This window comes from Mycteria americana, chromosome 22 (genome assembly GCF_035582795.1).
Source record: "Mycteria americana isolate JAX WOST 10 ecotype Jacksonville Zoo and Gardens chromosome 22, USCA_MyAme_1.0, whole genome shotgun sequence".
Classification (NCBI taxonomy): domain Eukaryota; kingdom Metazoa; phylum Chordata; class Aves; order Ciconiiformes; family Ciconiidae; genus Mycteria; species Mycteria americana.
The window spans coordinates 1,136,607-1,160,453 of NC_134386.1; the positions used below are offsets into that span (position 1 = coordinate 1,136,607).

The window sequence follows — 23,847 nt, forward strand, 5'->3', positions numbered from 1 at the left end:
TGATACAGTGTTTTCTTACTGGCATGTTAGGACCAGTTCATTATGCCCCTTTGCCCCCCGCCCCCCCCCAACTCTCCACCCTTGTTGCACAAAGAGATCCCAAAAGCATTGAATGGATTACCTAATGGTTTCTTTAAATTGGGTAAAACTTGTAATACAGGATTAGTAACTCCTGGCTAATTAGCAATGTCCTTCCCTATGGCTTACCAGATCCAACAAGCCAGACCTGGTGTTCGTAGCATCTGGACAAAATGTGCCTACGTTTTCTTGAACAATTTCCTGTGTTATTTAAAGCTATATTCATTTATCAAATTTACAGAGCATAACCGCATTGCTGTGATACAAATAATTATAACAACTTCTAAGTAGCCCCTTATTTCTAAATCAAAGGAAAGTATCTATGCTTTGCGCTAGGTTTTGATTGTGCTAAACTACAAGGAAAGAAGAAGAAGAAAAAAAAAATTTAAGTGCTTTATAGAACACGCCTGTCCTTATTTCACATCCTTGAGCAATGCATTGGGTTTCCTCATGTCCTAGTGTCCCCTCATGCAGAGGTGGGAGATGCACTCCCTGCATTCCCGTGTTACGCTCAGCTATGGTCCAAATGGTCCTAGCCAAGACGTAGCAGAATTCCCACTCCACTCCACTGCTCTGATGGTTTTAACCTTCTCTTCCAACTGTGTCATTGCATTCTGTAACGCTCAGACCTGTACAGCGCATGACACTGACCTCATCGTTCACTCTGTTTGCTGCCATCATCACACATCGATGGCTCTAACACATCCATTCAAGTTGCTGTCTTTTAATAAGTACAGCAATTAGTCCTTAAACATATAAATATTAGTTACACTACATTCTGTTTTCTAAATGAAAGCAAGTATTCCATGGCAAAAATTGCTTATTTCTGGAGACTTTTTCATGGCTTTAGAATACTATGTATAATTGCAGATTTCCTTTTTGTTGAACAGCTTATGATACTGTGTCACCGGCCACACATTGCCCTATATCTAGTGGTTATTCATAATTTCTGAATGTCTGTTCTGGTAGATAAGCTATGCATTTCTAAATGTATTTAGGGTAGGTCTGCACCCTAAAGAATAAATAATGATACTAATATTTACCACTTGCATGCACTGTTAACATTATATTCTCACAACACGCTGAGAGATGAAGTTAGGGAGATAAGGAGTGGGGGTAGTATTACCATTCCCATTTTATTGCTTGAGAAATTGGAAAAAGAGATGACATAGCTTACTCAAGGCTGCAAAGAAAATCACTGATAGTGACTAAATTAGAATTCGTCACTTCACAGCTTCTACTTACCCCAGCTATTAGATAATACAACTTCCGTGAAGAGCCATTCTCTAGTTACGGCAATCCTTTCTGTAGCTGATCACACTGAAGAGATAATTTGATTGATTCATTTCACATGTGTACTGCTGGTCAAGGCCCTGCACAGACTTTGATGATGTTCTTCAATTTACATGTGCCAACAGACCTACTAAAGTTAGTCCTGTACAGAACACTACACCTGGGTGTCTTTGGCGATTTTGTAGTATTTGGGAAATTTTTAAAAAGAGATGGCACACGTGCTTCTCTCTCATAGTCTCAGATCAGTGTCTTGAAGGAAAGGAAATCTTCAGGAGTGTGACGCTGTATTGCTTTAAAAAAATATTTTATTAATTCATTGTATTAAAACTGATTGAACTCTGCTAGCTGGTATTTGCTCTACTTCAGTATTAAATATACACAGAAGTGCTCTTTCAACATCAAGGAAGAAACCACAATTTTAAAAATTTGAAGTATCATAAAAAATGAGAGTCTCAAAGTGAATATATTCTCTTTCCCATAAATGGAATAGGATAGCAAAAAAGTATCAGTAGGAGATAATGTCATTTCTAAGTCTAAGGGAATGATGTAACAATACTTTTGCAAACTAACAAGACACAGGAACACACAGTCTATAAAAGGAGGCTGAAACCATCAGCATGCACAAATCACTTCTTGTAGTTTCACCTGCCATTTAAGGAAGTCCTGCACTAAATAATCCTCCAACGTGATTTATAACAGACTTGAATGCACTCCAGAATGTGTATGAGTCATAGCTCATTTCACTTGTAGAAATGTTAAAACTTATTAAGGTGTATTACAATACCCAGCTTTGGTAAGTGACTTGTTCATCCTCTGGAAGTAGTTTGCAATGAGGTAATGGTCTGCGCTAGTAATCACACATTCTTTCTGGTGATGTGGCCACACATTGGCAGGTTTCTTTCTTATTTATGAACAAGACACTTCTGTAGAATGCAAAACTTTTGCTTTCTGCCTGCCTCGTTAATATAGAATTATTAACGTTAATACAAAATTAATGAAGTCATTTCAGAAAGAGAAGAAAAGAAAATCTGGCGTTTATAACTGCTAAAAACACTGTTTGCATGCTACTGTTGAAGCAGAGAGAATAGGTAGAAGAGCCGGTAAAACATTTCACAATGTCCACACCCTGACCTATAAAGGTTTCTAAAGTTTTGCTGGGAGATGCCTGTTCCTGCGTATGAATCATTTAGAAAAGGGAAGGATCTATAAACAGGGAAGCAGGGGAAGAATAATGCTTGAGAGGCCTGCACCCTGCCGTCCTCCCCACATCCTGAATTATACAGCAAAAGCATCTTAATTATTGCCTCTACTTGTACATTTGGCTTCGTGAAATCACAAGTAATTTTTTACTATGTATTGCTTCCTCATAATTCTGTCCTCAGTAAAATTTTTTGTTTCCTTTCAAGCTGTATGATTTTTAATTTACAATTAAAACTATACTGAAATATACTGACTATACTGAAATGACCTACTTGAGCCACACATCTAGGGGTTGGCATAAAAGAAGTGTTTGCAAAAATATCACATTAAACATAAGCATCGATGTATTACAGTTTGGACTGCCCTTATGATAGAAGCTCATAGTACTAGGCATGACCTAATGGTGAAACAGGTGCCTGGCTGCTTCTTCTGGACATACTAATGTGCCTTTTGAAAGTCTGAATATGCATCAGAAGCTTAAAGGCATAAAATCATACCATCAGCTGTGGTAAAGACATTTTCAATAACTATCTAGACTTCAGGGGTAAATTTTTTTTGCTTTCCAGAGTCCTAAGGACAAGTCAAAAGGAGTTAATTTGATTGGCTGTTATTAGGCTCCATAGAAAGCAACAAAAATGAGCAATATGATTTGAGAAAAATGTATTTCAATTTAGAGGAATAATTATTTGGAGCAGGCAGGGAAAAGAAGGAGAAACAAACAAGCTGAAGTAGCTGCCAAACTATACAGCACTTCTTTAGAATAGCAGCTAACAGTCTGCTGCTTTTAGAGAAAAAGTACCAGCTTTGGCTCACATCTACGCCCCCAAATCACGCATACAAGAAATTGAAGCATAAAATGCATAAAACAAATACACTGGAAGCAACTCTTGCCAGAGAAATTTCAAAGAAGGAAATAAACAATGTTGCTGCAAGCAGACAGAAGTTGCAATTTTAAAGTTATCAGTGCAGGAAAAAAACCACTTTTTCATTCCTTATTAGTGAGACAAATTACCCATTTTTGGAAGCCATTTCAGTGCCCAGGCTCTGTTTCTCAGTTAATCTCACCACAGAACAGTCTCAAGCCAATTACCAAGACATTTTGTGAACGGACATGTTCCACTGGAAGTTAACATTGCTACTATGCAGGAAAAAAACATAAAAACAAACCTGAAGAAATCTTTTCTTTAACATCTAGAGTTTATTGCTGTCTAAACATCAAGATACTCAAGCATCAGTCATAAAGAAAGGGGCATCATTCAAAGGGATAATGAACATTCCTGTCCTCAAAAATTCAGCTTTCAAGATTTAGACAGATAATACCTGTTGCCATTGCTTACAAACTCACGGTCCTACACAACGCTAAACTCTTGTAATTAGAGTTTGTGGCTGTGAAGATAAACATTACTTTAAACATTTGGCCACAAGAGTTATGCAAAAATTTTTTCTTCTGGATATAGGACCGGAAAAGTAGGTAGTAGGTGACATTTCTTTACGTAATACGCGAATTCCATTGCCCGTGTCCAGGCTGCAGCACGGATCCCGCCGCTGCCGCACCCCCGGACCGCCCCGCCCGCCCCGCTCTCCCGCAGGCCTGTGGTGGCCTCTAGTGCCGAGGCTGCGCACGCAGCCTGCTGCCGCCCGCGCCTCCTCACTGCGCATGGCGGAGCTGCTCGGGTGAGCGACAGCCTCACCGCGCGCCGCTCTCTCCAGGGGGCTGCTGGGGTGTCTTTCGGCCTGCTTCCATTCGGGTTTTTTTGGGTTTTTTTTTGATACCCGATGGCCTGTCACGGCTCCTGAAGCCGGGGGAGCATTCCCGGTTCCCTCCCCTTACAAAGCAAGCAGCCCATCGTTTGCGTCTGGTCACGCAGGTGCTGGGAGAGGGGGTGCCGTGTGGTCACTGGAATGGACGGAGGGGACGGCGGGCAGAGGGGCCCAAGCGAAAAGCTGCAGTCACGGCACTGCCCCCGCAACGCCGGACAGTCAGGAGTGCAACTATACCCTTGGAAAAAAATTAAGTTTTCCTCCTGGTTTGGGGGTTCCAAGCGTGATACAAGTCAGGTCCCTGAAACCACAAGGATCCTTTTTTTTAATAGGTAGCAAAAAAAATCTACGCAAATGCGAATACATGCAATACAGCGTGTTTGTACGTATCTTTTATGGTGTACTATCAGTGTGTGCATATATTTGCACAGGGCCAGGAAAACCGTATTTGTTTACTGAATCCTATAAATACGTAATATTTTCTCCTGGGTGCTGAACTATTCCAGCATTACAGAACTGCGAAAACCAGTAAGCTGAAATATTCTCCAGCTTACTGCCTTTTCCCATTCCACTGACACCTCCATTGCACATAATTTTTACCAGGGAAAAAGATCTGCCTTTTAGATTATATTAGAGCTGATGCTAATGATACTTTCAGGGGAGAAAAAAGAGAAGGTTCATTTGTATGGCCTGGAGCTGTTGTTGTTGGCACTGAAATCTGGTCCTATTCGAGGAGAGTGGCTCAGACAGGAAAGGCAGCTCCTAACTTTCATTTTCAACCTGTGGCTGGGGAAGGATGTAACCAACACATTGTCGTATGCACCACGCCCAGATCTGGAACACTTCTTTAAGTATCGTACTATTTAAAATAATGTTTTAAATTTACCTCTCTGGTCAAAAGCTCAAAGCAGAAAGAAATAAGGTGTAGTGATTTGATGATTAAGATATTTTTGTTGGAGAAAAGATAAAAAGGAGAGGAAAATGAGGAAAAAATATGTATGTGAGGAAGAGAGTGTAAGATCTTGTGCTGCAAATGTTCAGGGCTTAAGTGAATCCAGCGGAGTCAGTGGCATCATCTGGACCTTCCTCTTGCCTGATCACATTCAGCAAACCACGAAACATCTTTCCTTACTCTTTGGAGAGAGCAGTCTTCAAGGGGGCAGCGTTTGCATTAACACATAGTGCAAAGATAGGTTGTTTTCAATGTGGAGAATTGTCCCAAGTACTTTTTTTCACTCATTCAGAAAAATCTTGATTTAAAATCTGCTATTGGCTCACATCTACACTAAAAAGTGACTCTGATTTTCCCCTGAAAGCTCATCTTGCAACTGTTCCCTTGGCTGTAAACCAGCTGTATGGCATAAATCAGGAAGTAACTTCTCACAAGTGGGTTAAGAAGAGAAGGAGCAGAATTTCTCAGACACAGAAGTATTGAATACTGGAATACGGCTGGAATATTGAAGAAGGAATTCCTCCCCTGAATGCACTTTGTACAGTGGAAGTCCTTTCAGGACTGTACTGTAAGAGATCTTTCATATTCAAATTCTTATGACACAAAATTGAAACTGAGATAAGCAATATAGTTACAGGGACTAGTAAACGGACATTGAATTTCACTCCGAGAATGGATCATCACTAAAGACTGAACTAAAAGAGTTTTCTTTATTTATATCTTTAAGTTAGCCAAAAGAAAAGCGTAATTTCCACCTAAAGGCAGCATAAATGCAGAACCAAAGCTGGGTGTGCCTTTTTTCCTTGAACTCTCAAGACTGGTTAGTAAGGGTGAGTAATACTGAACGGCATGCACATGTTATCATACCCCTGCATGACTTATCTTCATTGCTCTCTAATGTACATTAAACCTCTGTCACACAGGTGATATTTCTTCATGAAATCAAACAATGTTGCTATGAATGTTTTACTATGACCACACACAAACCATTCCGACCGAGCACGTCACTGAAAGGAAGTGTTACGCGTGAATCCGCAGGCTGTCCTCTATAGAGTATTCACAACTGAGTCTTGACTTGGAAACTGCACTGCTGAACTAAAACATCAGCAAAGTGTTAACAGCACTTCTTTAACATCAATCAAAACTGCACATATCAGATAACATATGTTTAGGTTGCTCAACATCTATTTAGATGACCTACTGTCACAACCAATAAAATAAAAAAAATTTTAAAATAAGGCAGCCAATATTCTTCTAGATAATACCTGGGCACAGTTCAAGAGATAGTGGAGGCTGACGACCGCTCCCACCGGACAGCTGTACAGCTTTGTAGATGTGAGCCATGCTGAGCCGCTTGCCCTTCAGCCAGTCTGCGGGCCTTGCCTTTGTTTCATTTACTGGGCTAGATACAGGCTTTGGTGTTCGCTCTTGCAGTTTCCAGTGATTTATACAACCATTCAAGATATATTCCAGGAAAAAAACTGGATTGAACCAAAAAATAGGAGCAAAACCCACCTCTGGTATGAACAACACCTAACCTGATCTTAGTAAATATTCTTGCAAATATTCCAGCTTATTTTTTGCACATACATAGAAGCACATATAAAATGATGAGACCAGAGAAATTGTCAGGAAACAATTTGGAGAAGAAAAGAAAAAGAGCGCTAAGAAAATTCAGCCCAACATCTTTTCACACTAGCTCTGCAGGATGCTATTGCTCTGTGCGTCCAGTTGCATACGCCTTGAACACTTTTCCTTAATAGTCAAGAGGATTCTGCAAGAAAAATAATTGTTGAAGGTTCAGCTTGACCTCAAGTAGCAGAGCCAGAACACAAGGCAAATGTCTGACCTAATCCTGATGTCCACTTTAATTCAGATCACTGTATAAGGTGAAGTTAGAGAAAAGTTTAGAAACTTTATGTATCAGTGAATTTTATTTCTCTATCAATCTGAAATGTATTTTATGTTATTTCTAAATAGTATCCAGCTTCTGTAAATTTCAAACACCTGACATTAATTTAACAACACATGCAATTAGCTTTTGATATTCAAACTATGTAACTGCTTCTCCAGATGGAGGTGGGATAGTTGTGAATACAAAGATTAGGAATTTGACCCACAAGAGCCAATGTAGACCTTCCATGACATTTTGTTGCATTTATAGGCAAACATGAAAGCTAACAAATAACCTTTGTCATTTGCTCAATAAAAGAAAAAATGGAATCAAGTGATGTTTAGAAAAAATACCATCAAGGTAACATGGAAATGAATTTTAATAAATACTAAGAAGACAAAGCAGAATGTTTACTCTTAAATAGACTATCGTAAAATACTGTTAGAGATCTAGGCAGTAAAATATATAGCCAAGAGATGTAACCGTAGCAGGATCTCTTGCTGTATTCCTCTTACAGCTTTAAAGGTGTAAGCTCTGCCCTACTACCACGATCGATTCTTACTCGGTCTGAATATTCTTAATGAACAAAAGGTGACCCACCTCGAGTTTCTACAGTGACAGTCCAAATGATATGGCTAGTGTACTTTGGTTTCAACTGTCATAAATGTTTTTCATTATCAGTTACACCCAGATGTTCAAGGTCCAAAAACAATTCACAGCATCCTCCTGCAAAAAAGTTCTGTCCTGAACGCTGATCACTTTGGTTTGGAAGATGCATATATTCAGAATAGCTAAGTACAACAGCTTAACTCTCTGCCTTGATCCAACAGTATTTAGACTAATCTGTAGCACAGTAACTTAAAAAACTTAGCAGTAGCAATTCCCTAATATCCCAGGTTAGGTGTTCTCAGAAACCTCAAGATGCTTCCAAAGTTTAGTGTCTCACCAATTTCCTTGCCCCAAGGTTGAAGATCAGTATGTACAGCAGCTGTTTTCACTCATACAAGCCATATGTGTTAATTGTTCTACCTGACTAGCTGTACATTAATAATACACTAAAGTACTGTCAGTGCAACGCCCCAAGGAACGACACCTACGTACTGTCCCAAGGCACACCTGCTCCCTGCTTTCCTGTGGCATTAATAACCTCTCAGCAATCGGTTTCTTCCCTTGCTTTCCATTTTCTCTGCATTTTCTGTATCAAAAGTATACACCATAGTCACTTTAGGAACCTCAGCGCGATTAGAAGTAGGGTTATTGGGTTTCTTCATGCACTGAACAAAGGCAGCTGATTTCCTGTTAATGAACATAACACCCGGCTTTGTGACCGAACACCCAGCAGTGGAACTCGTTAGCTGGTAGTCTCTTTGTCCAGAATATTGACGAGGCAGGAGGCAGGAGGGATACTTGTTTTGCTTTAACTTCAGCCACACAGGAAGGCTGGAAGCTGGTCATGCTGGAAGCTTGATCTCAACACCTCCTGTCACTCTATGGACCTCAGCATCTCATACGTGAAATAAAGTGGGCAATGAAGATTTCCAAAATTCTTGTTCCTATTACTTTATTTATGGACAAAGCAATATTCTTTCTGCTTAATTTCAACTGTATTGAAAGATAGAGTTCAACTTGTAACGGTTTTCTAGTACTAAATGAATGCATATTTAATGCAAGCTAACTACAACAACATTCACTTTCCAATTACAGTATGAATATTGTTTTGTGCTTACTATTAAATGAATTAACATGGTAGTTACAGATGCCTCCTTTCTAATAATTTATACACTGTTCTAGACTGTCCTGAGGCCCAAACTATTGCTTACTCAATAGAAATATATACTTGATTGCAAATATAAATATTTTAAGTCTCTTCTCACATATAGTCAACCCTCATTTTAACTTCATACACTCTACATGGGGGGTAAGAATCTACTTGTTTGTTCAGAAAGACTATAGACAGTATGGCTGCAGGTATACTGTTATAAATTATTCAACAGTTTATTTGTGTTTTATCTTTTATTCAAAATAATAACAAAGCAAGCCAAACTACCTGGGGAGTTCTTCTCAAACACGGATGAACAGATGAAAACCCCTTTACATTATATGGAGCGTGGGGGCACTATGCTGTGTGCTATTTGTGCTGACTCCAGTTACATTATGTGTCAACAGAGGTGGGGTTTATAACTATTGTGCTTCCTCTTTGAAACACAGTATAAAGGTTTACAGAGCACACGCTGCTCTTCACTTCAGCGGCTCTCTATCTGTGTAGACTTAGCTGTCTCAGTTTAGAAGACGAACACCACAAATGGCGTTCTCTAACCAGAGCTTTCAGTGGGGTACAAGCACCCGCTTCCAACCCACTGCACCCAGTGTCAGTGGTTTAACCTCCAGAAAAATGGCTATCCAAAAGGTTCAGGCACCTAGTGTCTATGGGGGAGCTGGAGGCTATGGCACCCGCATATCTGCCAGCACCAGCTATGGACAAGGCTTTGGTGGGAACTTCCAGCTTAATGTTACTGGTAACGATGTGCTGCTCACTGGCAATGAAAAAACAACTATGCAAAATCTAAATGACCGTTTGGCTTCATATCTGGAGAAGGTGCACTCTCTGGAAAAGGCAAACTCCCTGATTGAAAAGGAGATCAAGCAGTGGTATGAGAAGAACACCACAGACATAAGGCATGACTATAGCTCGTACTTTAAAACAGTTGAAGATCTCCAAAATAAGGTAAGATATCATATAGCCATCTATAAATATATGAATTGCAATTATCGGGGAGATAGATAATAATCTATTGTAGCAAATGTACTTTTCCAAATTGCAGTTGTCTCAGCTAAGAAAAATAAATGCTTTATTTTGATCAGATACAAATTAGTGACAGATTTTACATAATTCGTAATAGTAGCTATATGTCTGCAGATGTGAGTAATCTCATACATGAAAAATCTTTGAATCAAAATTAATTAATTCCATTCTATTTGCCTTAGGCAATTTTAATTAGTGAAAATACTGATGGTAATTTACATATTTAAATATGGTTTAGCATCTGTGGATTTCAAAGTGTTTCTTTTAGAAAAGACTGCCAAATGCTCAGAAAAATTAATAGATCACTACTTGAAAGAAATAGTAAGTTACCACTGTAAACAATAAAATATTCCCACAGCGATCAGCTGACAGATTTGTCAAATTATGTTTCTAGTGAACTTCCTTAAGTCTTTCCCCTCTTACTTTTCACCAGCTCTATTTCCTATCCTTTAAAAGCAGGTCCCTTCCAGAGAGCAGTTCATCCCAACTATTTTATAAACCTATTTTATGACAGGATAATTTGCCTTTAGGAAAACCCTAATTCCTTCTATGTACTTCAAAGGGAACTTAGCTTAAACCTAGATGACTAATAGACAGCTGAAGTTAAGCGAGATGAAGCCCACATGCGGTATTAATTTCCAGAAATGGATCAAGTGTGCATTATGTGCAAAGATTCATCGCTTTTCAACCATTCCTCTTCAGATTGGTGCTGCACAGTTGGAAAACGCAAGGCTTGTCCTGCAGATTGACAATGCCAAACTGGCTGCTGATGATTTTAGACTGAAGTAAGTTCCATGATCATTTCATAAATTCTCTTTCATGCTCATCTTATTCATGAAAGCTTCTAGTCATTAGTATCAAAGCTGAGAAGTAAACATTTTCTAATATAAAGTTTAATAAAAAGAAAAATTTTACAACTAAGGCTGTAGTAGTTACCGATTCTAACATCGACATCAAACAGTTGCATTTTCATGATGACAAAACAAGCCTTATTTTACAGGTATGAGAATGAATACCTGCTCAGGCAAAGTGTCGAGAGTGACACTAACGGACTGCTCCAAGTTCGTGATGACTTGACTTTGACGAAATCTGATTTGGAGTCACAGATTGAAAGTGTGAATGAGGAACTAGCTTTTCTTAAGAAGAACCACGAGGAGGTGAGAGCAGCAGAACACTGTCAGGGAGAGATTTTTTTTAAGTGGCATACATAAACTCAGCCTCACTAGGAATAATGAAATCTTCTGGTTAATCTGAAAGAATATTGCACTTTCAGCTCCAGATTAGCACATCAAAATTTAGGTACTGATTCATATATTATCTATGTGAATGCGCCTGTGGTCCTATTATAATCAACTGCGAGACAGTCAATAGAACATATGTAGCCTAGATACTGATTCAGCTCTCTGTAGAGCAGACACCTATTGGCTGGTCAGCTGGGACACGCTCTGGTCTCTACTGGTTGTAACAGGAGCTCTGGCTCATGCAGAGATAGCTACAAGCTAGATACGTGTACCAGGTATCTCCTAGGATGCTAAGCTCAAACTGAACCTCACCCTTAGCATTACATTTATAGTTTCAAAGACCTACAAAGGTAAGAATGTTGCACAACCATTGTTTATTTCCCCTTTTCAAGTAAAGACACAAACTGAAATCCTAAATTCAAAATGACTGTTAACAAAATCTCAATTATGGCATATGCCCAATTTGCCATAGTTGCCATAGTCTTAGTGTCATACTCTCAACTTCAAAAGTGTAAATTCCTTGTCACATTGCAGAAAATATGTTCTTCAAGCACTGTATTAGAAAGATCCAACCTAGAAAAATTGCCAACCTAGCCACCCACTTGAAACTGCTGTGCGGGACTGAAGCATTTGTATTGTTTCTGGAAACAGTATAACTGTGTGTGGCATGACCTGACATCCAAGCTATCGGGCATTGAAGGCTGAACAGCTCCAGAAACTAAGGAGTGAAGGTTTTCTTTAAGGATAATTTGGGGCTTAGGAGTTGCTACCCCTCAAAAGTATACAAATGGGAACCATGACTTCTACACTCATTCCATAGATCTGGTCCTGAGGAAATAATCTTTTTATAATATGTTTATCTATGATACAGCATTTATTGCTACAAAATAAGTATAATGTTCTAACATGAGGTGCACTAAACAGTATTTACAAGGCGATGAAGTTATCTTGCCCTGAGGTGCTATTTAAGAATTACTTCTACGTCTGTAGATTTTGAATTTGCTTCCAATATTCAGGATTGCAAGCTCCCTGTAGCTGATGCTAACACAATTCCTCATCGCTGTAGGACGTTGACAGACTATGCAAACAGGTGGATGGCTCAGTTAATGTAGAGGTGGATGCTGCTCCAAGTACTGATCTTGCAACTATTATGGGAAACATGAGACAGCAATATGAAGAAATGGCAGAAAAGCACTGTCAAGAAGCCAAAGAACAATTTGAAAAGCAGGTAAGGTCAATTACTTAAACATCAGCAAGAACTGCAGTCATGTCTAGTTGCAGTTTACAGCCCCTCCATTTTTGCATTTCAGATAGAAGAACTGAACCGGGAAGTAGCAATCAACACTGAACAGCTGCAAGCCCAAAGGAGCGAGATCACTGACCGGAGGCAGAGCTTGCAGGGTCTGGAGCTAGAACTACAGTCCCAGCTTAACATGGTAAATAATAAAGAGTACTTGAAATAAGGACTGTGTTTAGTAGACAGTTACACGGTAAATATAGAAACTGAGAGGCTTTTCAATCAAAATGTTATTTTAACACAAAAATGTATCCTCTTGAATAATACAGCTCTGTTCTTTTCATCGGCTGTAGAAAAAGTCTTTAGAAGACACTCTGGCTGAAACTGAAGCACGTTACAGTTATCAGCTAACCCAAATACAGGAAGCAGTTGCCAATTTAGAGGCTCAACTGAGGCAACTCCGAGCTGACATGGAGGGTCGGAATAATGAGTACAGTATATTGCTGGATGTCAAGACTCGCTTGGAAATGGAGATCGCCATGTACCGCCGTCTGCTGGAAGGAGAGGACAGCGGGTGAGGAAATACACGCACTTTGCTTGTCCACTTAGTTTTGCGTGACAGCAAACAACATTGCAAATACTGTCTATATTCACGGAAGATGAAAGTGTAAACTCTGCTGATTTCCAACTGGTTTGGGGCTGGGGTTGAAGTCTGTTGCCCTGTTCTCAACTGCAGATTCAGAGCAGGCTGCAGTTCCTGCTCCGTTTCAGAAGCTGCTGTGGAAGTTGGTTTTGTCTCTCTCAGCCTCTGCATAGGTGTATACTGTTACTCCCTGTGAGCTGAGTAGCTGGATAGATGTTCACACTTCATAAGCATCAGTAATTCAGTTTTAGATCGACTTGTCCATACCTGTAATGACTGTAGCTTCTGCAGGCCTGGGCTAACCTGGGCTAGATTTTTTTTAACCTGGTTTAGACACTGCAGCACCTAGTCACACTAGAGCAGGCACTCAGCGAGAGCATGTTGACCTTCTCTTGCAGTCCATGGCAAGTTTTGCAGCCTGCACTGGATTATGCTCTGCTCTACCTGTGTCACCAGTAGCCAAGCTACTTAAAAATTTGAAGAGATGCAAGTGAGCTGACACTAAATGTTCGGATAGTCCAGTATCCCATATTCTGTAGTGGAAAGAGCCGACATCTATGAAAGCGGGGCAGCAGAGAGTGGTATTTCCCCCCAGGATTTTACCCATTAAGCTATTCTGGTTCAGGAACTAGGTTGGGCATATCTGCATGAGCTGAGTCATAGCATTGCAGAAATGAGTCTGCAGATTAATTTCACCTATAGCTTATGCTTAGCAAGTTTTACTTTAACAGAGAAAACTCATTTGAACACCTGGTTAAATGTCTTGATGAAAGGACATTACCTGTCTTGATTAAACGTACAGGAAACATACAAGGATGTTTCTTCAATATGTTAGGCACCATATATTTATATTTTTTAATTTATAATTTGAACAGACATTTCCAAGGGGATGCATCTACAGCAGAGCTTAAAAAAGGTATGTCACACCAACTTCCTTATTTTTTGATGGCTGCCTGTTGAAATGTTATGGAACTAAGTAGCCTGATATAAAACAACACCGTTTCAAAGCAAATAATCAACCAGTGGAATCTTACATCAAGAAAGCAATCAACTGTATGAATAGATAACCTATAGGGATTATGCAAAGCCTGTTTTTATGTACATAATTCAGGTGCCCAAAGTAAAACCATACACTCCTCAAAGAGCCAAGAGAACAGCAGAGAATTACTGAATTACCCTCTGGAGGACTTCAGAAGCATCTGCTGCTCTCCGTCAACTACACAGGGAGACCAGGCTCCTAAATAAAGTATCTAGTTTAATAGCAAAAATATCCATTCCAGTGTGAGACTATTCCTAGGTTTTAGATCTACAAATTTGTGCTAAACTGAAGCAAACTGTCAGGAGGGACAGAGAGTTATTCAACACAATGTCCACTATAGTATTATGGGTAACATACAGGATGTTTAAAGGAAGAGAAACCATATCCTGTATACCCCAAAAGTTTACTTCACAGTAACTATGCATTGAAAACATGCCTTTATCTATCTTCTCATTGGTGGAACTGCTGCTAGTACTATAGTCATATTGTTCTGTCAATATACATTGCATTTAATGAATTTCCATTCAATTTCATTACCAGAATCAGATAAAGCTAAGAAGATCAAGACAATTGTTGAAGAAGTGGTTGATGGCAAGGTCGTCTCCTCTCAGATCACAGAGATTGAAGAGAAGCTATAAATGGCACCAGCAGAGAGAGACAGCCTCTGAGCTTCCTGGAGCTGATGCCAAAACTAAAAGATTAAACTTTATAAAGGATCCAATCTAATCCTCCCTAAAACCCAGAAGGGTTGAAAAATGCCAAATTATCAAATCTCAAACAATCTTCTTTCTTTTTTTTTTTTTTTTTGGTGTGTGTGGGAGTGTTAATAAAAATCAGTAAGTTACAAAGTACAGGATTTGGGGTTTACATCTTGATGGAAAAAAACCAAGTTGACCTGTTATAAATGTATAATTGTTTCCAAGACAGATAAAAACTGAAGTATTAGTTTTTATTTACATCAGAGTCTTAAAATTACATTAAAAATTTGCTCAGTAAAAATTAGAAAGTCAAATGACTTATAGCATGAATTTACTACAGCTTTTAAAATAAACTAAATTAAATTTAGAAAAATACTGAAGCAATGCTTACTGCTGAAATTTCAAAGCACTAAGCTGGTGAAAGTCACTAGATGAAGACATGGGAGAAAATTCACTCATGTGCTTAACAAGCTCTGGATAGTAACGGGCTCTTCTGAAAGCACTATGAGAATTTTTTCTTCATTTTTTCAGACAGCTCACTTCAACATCTGGTGCCTTAAGTTTTCTCACACTTTCAACATATTAATGAATGAAAAGTTTTTAGAAGAGAGCTGCTATTTCTGAAACCTTGATGGACACCTCTCATCAAAACTTTACAAAAAAGAATTTACCAGATACAGATGATACACTCTATCAAATGTTAATTCAATTGCAATCCAAAGTTTAGCAATCTATTTTTTCTCTTATGTACTAGCACATTTAGAGTAGATTTGTTTTTAAAAACACATTAAAATGTTGATTCAGTACACCTTTTCTGAACTTGAACTACCATTCAAATGTAATGCACTTCACTTCAGTAAAAACTGATTTTCAAATAAATAAGAAGGGTCAATTTGCGTATATAATATAATAAATTTGCATTTATATGAAAATAAATTAAAATTAATAAATAAATTGAAGAAGCCTATTTATTATTTTTCACCCTCTGTGAATGTTTATATCACCAGGGTCTATAGCAAGCAAAGATATCTTATCAATAAGAATATATTTTGCCTTTCAGTTCAGAAATAAGACAACCACCATCTCCATTAAACCTTTCTCTACCAAGAACTGCATGTACCCTTTCCCATACAGCGTAAGTCTCCTGTGCCACACCCAGATCTTCAGTCCAAGGAGTCTACATTTTCCTCTTGAGAACATACACACAAAACCCTCTTCCTTTTGAAATCTCACCTGTCCAGTCTGTTACTTACTGTACATAAACAGCTGCCAAAGCAAAGAATCCTTTGCTTTCACTGCCATGAGTCACTGATACCAGGCTATCAATCCATTTCCACAGAAATGCTTTACCGAAGCCTTTGATCTACTGCTCATAATACATTTCTGCCCAAAAAAGCACCCATGCCCCTGGACGCAGATAAATTAAAAATGAATACATTTCAGTTGACGAAGCCAATGATACAACTAAGCCAGGACAAAGAAAAAACAATTTTCTGTTTACCCAAAAAACTTCAAAAGAAAAGTATATTGGTTTTGAAGGCTTTCCATGCCTAAACCTGCAACCAGAAGAGCTATATTTGATCTTTAGATTTATATTGTAAAAGGCACAAAATACAGAAGTCATTTTCCTTATTTTGAGATAACAGCAAATTATTTAGAAGAAACAATGGTCAGTTTTCAGCTCAAAAGTATAAACTGTTGGTATAGGTTATGCATATTACACAGAGATATTTCAATGATGAAAGGTTTAGGGCAGAAAACACAATTACAAATTATAGTCGGTATAATCAAGTATATTTATGTTTTCATATGGATGATCAACCTGCAGATCACTGACTGTCCATATGCCTCTTCATACACTTTTGTTGATCACTTTTTTTACTTCTTATTAAACATACAGGGAGCACTAATCTGGCAGAGGTTCAGGCCAGAAAAGCATGATGAAAAGAAACACATTTTTGACATGCACACTGGGAAGTATCGTATGAAAGGGATCACTCCACCGACTTAAGCATACTTCTATAATAATAGCTCCAAACCAAGAAAGCAATGAATATGTAATGACAAAAAAATTATTTAGGAAGGATTTAAATGCGAAAAGAAATTTTTGTGCTCCATTGCACATGGCAAACCATTATCATGATGCCTTAGCTCTACTCCACCCATTTCCCCTCATACAGCAAATACCTGGAGGGCACCCAATTTCCACTCCAATTGGCAATTTAGATTGGCACATATCATTTCGTTTGGTCAGGACTTACTAAATTGCCGTCCCCTCCAAACAAGAGAGAGAGAGAAAGAATTAAAGATCTTCCTAGGAGGTGGGGACTACTACTGAAACACCCACTGCCTTCCCTATATAATGGTCAGACTGTTCTCTGATCTGCCTTGCTCTCTGCCGTACGCTTCGCATAACAGATCAGGGCACCTTGAGCACCATGGCCCTTTCTGTGCGCACAGGTGGTGGATCCCGGCAATTCTCTTCTCGGAGTGGACTTGGCGGGGGATCTCTGAGAATGTCCACTTCTAGTGGGGGAGGAGGCTTTGGTGGCAGTGGACTTGGGTTTGGTGGTGGATCTGGTGGAGGTTTTGGTGCTGCTTCTATGCTTGGTTCAGGCTCTGGCTTCAGTGGGGCTTTTGGGAGTAGCTCAGGCGGAGGCTTTGGGAGCAGCTTAAGCAGTGGCTTTGGTGGAGGCTTTGGTAGCGGTTTAGGTGGTAGCTATGGAAGTGGCTTAGGCAGTGCCTTTGGTGGAGGTTTAGGAAGTGGTTTTGGCAGCAGCTCAGGCACTGGTGTTGGAGGTGGCTTTGGCAGCGGCTCAGTGTCTGGTTTTGGAGGTGGTTTTGGCACTGCTGGTGCTGGGGATGGTGGCCTTCTTTCTGGCTCAAAAAAAGAAACTATGCAGAACCTCAATGACCGACTGGCTGCTTATCTGGACAAAGTACGATCTCTGGAGGACGCCAATACTGAGTTGGAGCGCAAGATCCGCGAGTGGTATGAGAAAAATGGCCCTGGCGCTGGTATCCCTGGATCTGGGAATGACTATAGTAAATACTATCCTATAATTGAAGATCTTCGAAACAAGGTAGCAAAGCAATGTATTTAACGTATCTTTACATTTGTAATCACCTAATCATATTTTGGATAAATATAACAAATTCCTTTCAGAAACCAAGAGCAAATTTATTCTACAGCACCGACATCTGTAACAACCTCTGTCACATCACACTGGTACCATGTGTTGAATTTTTCTTGTATATTAACGGCAGTTCTGTAGCTACATCACACAGTGCTGTGTGACTTGGACTAATTTGAATAAAGGAGAAGGCAGCGATGGTATCCAGTTCTACAAACTCTTGTAGATTACAAAGTTTAAATTTTAATAAGTTTTGTATTTCTTACATCACAAATTCAATTCCTGAAACAGATAGACTACCTGGCAAAGTTCATAATCTCTGAAGACCATCTAGTCATAGAATACGAACCTTTAAGTGAAGCATGCCAATTTGCAGAAGCTGAAAATCTGTCCTATATATTTTCATAGTAAATTATACAAGAGTCTAACAAATTACATTTAATATTATAATCGTGTTTAGGATTACAGGTATGTAAAGAGCTACATTGAGCTGCAAAGCCATTGGGCTATAAAATCATTCTCTGAACACTGTTTGTATTCCAGATCATCAATGCAACTATCGACAATGCAAGAATCATTTTGCAGGTCGATAATGCCAGACTGGCTGCTGATGATTTCAGACTGAAGTAAGTATATCTTACTATTACAAAACCTCTTCCTAATATTTTAAGGAAAAAATTCTTTTGTATTTAAAAATCTCTTTCCTTGCAGAATACTTTAACATAATTATTAAACAATATTATAATAATGTGTATTAAGATTTCATATTGAAAGCTATATAAGTACATAGTAATAGTTTGCATTTGACCTCATTAACCACATAAAAAATCATCTCTAATTACTTTATTTACAGATATGAGAATGAAGTAGCTCTTCGCCAGAGTGTGGAAGCTGACATCAATGGTTTGCGCAGAGTTCTCGATGAGCTGACCTTGACAAGAGCCGATTTGGAGATGCAGATTGAAAGCCTGAATGAAGAACTGGTTTATCTCAAGAAGAACCATGAAGAGGTACTTTTTTTTTTTCTTTGTGAATTCATGGCAAGGCAGATGGAATTGTGAAATATCAAATTAGTCCCTTATTTATGCAGTGGGAGTTCCTTGGTTTAATTATTTGTTTTGTTTGCTGTTCTTTTTTGAGTTTACTACATGAAAGAGTGAAAGAAATACGCACACAAGCTACGGATTCTTGTTGAAACAGAATGTATATCACATATATTTCTTTACATATATTTTTGGTAGAACTATTTTGCCTTTTATTAACAGAAACTTTTCTTTATCTTAAATCTCTCCAGGAGCTCCAGGGCATCCAAAGCAGTGCATTTGGCCAAGTCAGCGTTGAAATGGATGCTGCTCCAGGAACTGACCTGACCAAGCTTTTGAATGACATGAGGGGACAGTATGAAGTCATTGCTGAGCAAAATCGTAAAGAGGCTGAAGCATGGTTCAATGAAAAAGTAACAACCAGAGATGGCAAATTCAGCGAAATGCATGTAAAAATGAGTTAAATATCTGGAACAGTAAAATTACACTCTATCCTTCCTTGTCATTTCAGAGTGGGGAGCTGAAAAGGGAAATCTCCACCAATACTGAGCAGCTTCAGTCAGGAAAGAGTGAGATCACAGATTTAAAACGGACTCTCCAGAGCTTGGAAATTGAACTACAATCTCAGCTGGCCATGGTATGTTCTAAGGAAGCTGCTAACTAGTCAGGGGGAATTTTCCAACTTCAAAAGTGTTGTTAGATCTTATACTGTTCTATAGGATTTAATATTTGCATTTATTTCCTATTAAATCCTGCATTCTTTTAGTTCCTAAATACCAGTAATATATATACTTGGATTGCAAGTAGCATGTTATAAAGCAGATGAACTTTTATGTTCACATTCAGTGAAGCTGCAAAGGCCAGTTTTCAAACTGGTATTTCAAGAAAAAAAAAAATCTCTAAGAAATGAGGCTATACTTCCTGCCATTAAACTATTTCAGTTGGTTTTGTCTTTGTAAAGAATTTTTTTCCCCTCAATCAGAGATTATTTAATATCTTTCTTACACAGAAAAAATCCCTTGAAGACACTTTAGCAGAAACAGAGGGAGGTTACTGTGCTCAGCTTTCACAAATGCAACTTCAGATTGGGAATCTGGAGTCTCAGCTGTTTCAGGTCAGGGCTGATATGGAACGCCAGAATGCAGAGTACCAACAACTTCTAGACATCAAGACTCGCCTGGAAATGGAGATTGAAACCTATCGTCGCTTGCTGGATGGCGAGTTTGTGTAAGTAACTAATTTACATAAAATATCTCCTTTGTTTTATTTTCTGTAGCACTATCCTTTCCAGGAAAAAAGAGGTAAAACCAAGTGGTACATTCACCAAAAGACAGTAAGGCACATACAACGATTCTGAAATAATACAGATATACTCTAACTGGGGAGAATGAACTATTCTGCTCAGTATTTAAAATAATCTGTCAATGCCAACACGAAAAGGGAATTTCTCCTGATCCTGACAAACATTCTGCAACATTGTGTGTCTCTGATTCACTTTTAGGAGCGCAGGACAGGGAGTTACATTTGAAAGCTCCTCCTTGACAGGGTCCAAATCACAAACACAATCACTGGATTCTTCTCAGGGTAGGTAGAACTTGATTGAATAAAATTTTGTTTCTAAAGTCATTCTTATAAATAAAATAATACATGCTATTCTGTTTAACTACATCGTAGAGTTCAATATCACAAGACGCCAATTTGAAAGGAAAAGGATGTAACTGTCCATTTTTTTTAAAAATAAACATTTTGTTTTGGTTTTTTTATGATGTTTAGATCCTACCAAAACTAGAAAGATCAAGACAATTGTTGAAGAAGTGGTAGATGGAAAAGTTGTTGCATCACATGTTAAGGAAGTTGAAGAGAAGATATAGGGCACAATCTGATACTGCAAAGAATCTGTTCACTCCATGTTTTTCAAAGCCAAAAGGGATAAATGATTTTGTTCTTTTGTATGAAGTGATAAAAATAGAGTGTCTTTTTACTAAGATTCTTTTACATAAAACACAGCCTGCATTTTCATTCTTTTAGCAGTCATGCAATATATTTTCTGCTTTAGTCTATTGGTATTACCTGTATTATTTTCGCAGTGTTCTTTAAATATATTATCAATTCTTTGTTCAATAACTAGAAATATGGTGCACACATTAGGCATTTAATTAGATATGCTTTTTTATAATTTTTAGTAATTAATAGGTAAAATAATTTTGCTATTCCAACCTCATTTTCCAGTTTTCTTGACTAATAAAAAGGACTCAACAAGCTTTAAGATATCAGTCTCCCTTTATTCTTCATTTAGGACTGCTGCTCCTGATCTATATTTGCCGTTTGGTTGGGTATCTTGCTCTACCATATACTGGGGGGGGGGGGGGGGGGAGGTATAGTACTCCCGATTAATTTAAAGAAATTAATCCAATGCTAGAACACGTACATGTTTAAAAAACTGTGTAAATGTGGGATTAAAGGAATACTTGCTACCTTATAATTTAAAGCTATCAGTTTAAGAGAGAAGTTTTTGCAAACAGAACAACATATTGTAGAGACTGCAACTATAGTGGAAAAGAAGGGATACCCTGGTCTCGAAGGACGCAGCAACCCCAGCCATCAAGCAGTGGCTCCATGTCCGGGAGTGCCTCCTGGTGGGAGCACAACATGGTCTTTCGAAACCTAGATTGGGCTTCCGGATGACTAACGCAAACGAATTATTTAAAGGAATGTCATCCAAAACAACACTATGAACCAAAATACAATTCCCTTACAATTTACACCTAAGCCTTTGTTCTTGAGCCAAAATGTTGATGATTTTTGTGTGATTCTCAGATAAGACAAGGAAGTTACTGTGACCTCTTATGTGTATATGACTGTGTCTCCAGAATACAAACATTCTGCATGTTCTATCGCATCCCTTAAATGCTTGACCAAAACTAGAAGTTTAATGGGAGCACAGATTTCATACTGTGCTTCCATTCTGTCTTTTGTAAAATTCACTACTAGCATTTTTTCTGCTTCCTGCTTGGAACCAGTAAAAGCCAGAGTAATTAAAACAATGATCAAAGAACTAAATCAGCATGGTAGAATCGCAACATCTAAAATCCAGTCAGTTAAAGAAAAGGCACTGTGATAAATAACCCGAAGGAATGAAATAGAATAATCTTCTATATATGCCAGTACAAAGAGGGAAGAACTTGAAAACCTCTTGAGTAAATGCACCATCTTCAACAGTTTAAGGAAGTAATTTCTCTTCTAAAAGCATGGAACACAAGTGTACCTCTTTTTTTCCCCCTTTAAAAACAGTGCTGATAAATAAATAAAAATAATCTTACTGCATGCAATGTATTTTCAGTAAGATTTTTAGTGTTGCAGACTACATTTTAAAAATTAAAATAATTACAATATAAATTAAAATAATGATCTCAGAAATAGACAAATTGAGGTTGTTTATGTAGCTGGGTATGATTACCAAGAGTACCATTATAGAGAAATTTTAAGAATATAGATTAAAGGAAATTTTTTCTCTTCCTAAGACAGGGCACCATTCATCATCTTTCTTTCCTATCCATAATGTTTCACTTACATGTGAAAACCTGAAACCATAATATCTTCCCCATGATTGACATCATCTCCATTTTGAAAAGAAAAATGTGTCTGTTTCATCTTCTTCTTCCAAAGACACATATACTTTCAATATAAATGTATACAAAGAAATATGAAATAATGTTCATACCTCAAGGACTGCAACTGTGATTGCTGTGAAATCGTTACTCCCTACATCATTCAATGCAGATTTCCACTGCATAATCATGCAGTTTCCTTCCATACACATTAATCCAGAATTTAACATTATGATCTAAAAGATGACTGAGAATTGCCTAGGGTGCAGTTTTGATGTATGTAAAATCTAGAAACCACTCTAGCTATTGTCTCGTGAGAAAGCAACAGTGGTAAACCAAAGCAGACTGCAATCACTACAGCATTAGTATACTGTATCACAGAATCCAAACAAGTGACGCACAGTATCTGAACTATAAAGTCAACTAAAATCCAACATCTGTAGTAAAATATGAACATTGAAAGTAGCTAGAATTCAAAATTACATAAATCCTAGTAAAGATACAATTGCTTACACCTACCTACCTTTAGCCTTCAGGGATCTTGTAGCCAGATGTTCCCTTTACACCTGAAAAAAAGAAGGAAAAAGAAAGCATTAGTGCTAATTTATTGTTTAAAAGCTTTAAAAAAATGTTATCAACTGGCAAACGTTTCGCTCCTCATAATATGAAGATTCATCCATAGACGCTTGTTGATGCATAAAGTTTGCTTTGTGGGACCAAATCCAATATCCCTGCATACCTCTATATTGTATTTCAAACTTACACATTTCTGGATGCTAGACAGCCTTGGCTTTGCCTGATGTACACAGAAGATGTTCTGAGTCCCAGGGAACTGAAAGCAAACTGTAAACAATCAGTATTGCAAAGCAAAGGAAAAGGAAGATTTTAAATTACATTTCAAGTTCTTATTTGCTTAAATACACAGGCTCTTCCTATTAATGCTTATACCATCCTACAGTATAATATCTTATGCTTGTTTGGCGGAGTCCTAATGTTTTTATTATGTGACTGGTCTCATACCATCAATGAAAAACACTGTCAATATTTTGGTTTTAGAACTACATAAAACTCGAACAATTAAGACACTTGTAGAAAAGATAGTGGACAACAAAACATTCTCATCTCCGTCCAGGTCAGCCAAAAAAAAGCCAGCTAAAAAAAATAAAATCAGAACACAGGATCCTTTTACATGTGCCAGCGGACAGAGCCAAGAGCAAGGAAGC

General features: G+C 38.2%; 2 protein-coding genes across 5 annotated transcripts; both read left to right on the plus strand.

The window, feature by feature from the left end:
* The first annotated feature begins 9,480 nt into the window (after positions 1-9,480).
* Positions 9,481-14,791, plus strand: LOC142419596 (keratin, type I cytoskeletal 20-like). 3 transcript variants are annotated; one of them, XM_075522697.1, is made up of 8 exons: positions 9,481-9,903; positions 10,684-10,766; positions 10,982-11,138; positions 12,289-12,450; positions 12,533-12,658; positions 12,813-13,033; positions 13,978-14,018; positions 14,682-14,791. In XM_075522697.1, the coding sequence occupies exons 1-8, from the start codon at positions 9,481-9,483 to the stop codon at positions 14,777-14,779; spliced, it is 1,311 nt and encodes a 436-aa protein (XP_075378812.1). In that variant the 3' UTR covers positions 14,780-14,791. The 3 variants fall into 3 exon arrangements, with proteins under 3 accessions (XP_075378812.1, XP_075378813.1, XP_075378814.1); XM_075522698.1 differs by lacking the exon at positions 13,978-14,018 and having other exon boundaries at positions 9,492-9,903; positions 14,614-14,791; XM_075522699.1 differs by lacking the exon at positions 13,978-14,018 and having other exon boundaries at positions 9,492-9,903; positions 12,813-13,029; positions 14,622-14,791.
* Positions 14,792-17,277: 2,486 nt separating this feature from the next.
* On the plus strand, positions 17,278-20,887 carry LOC142419774 (keratin, type I cytoskeletal 12-like). Of its 2 annotated transcripts, none has more exons than XM_075523045.1 (8): positions 17,278-17,922; positions 18,517-18,599; positions 18,827-18,983; positions 19,268-19,429; positions 19,528-19,653; positions 20,026-20,243; positions 20,518-20,600; positions 20,790-20,887. In XM_075523045.1, the coding sequence occupies exons 1-8, from the start codon at positions 17,278-17,280 to the stop codon at positions 20,885-20,887; spliced, it is 1,572 nt and encodes a 523-aa protein (XP_075379160.1). The 2 variants fall into 2 exon arrangements, with proteins under 2 accessions (XP_075379160.1, XP_075379161.1); XM_075523046.1 differs by having other exon boundaries at positions 20,026-20,237.
* The last annotated feature ends 2,960 nt before the right edge of the window (positions 20,888-23,847 follow it).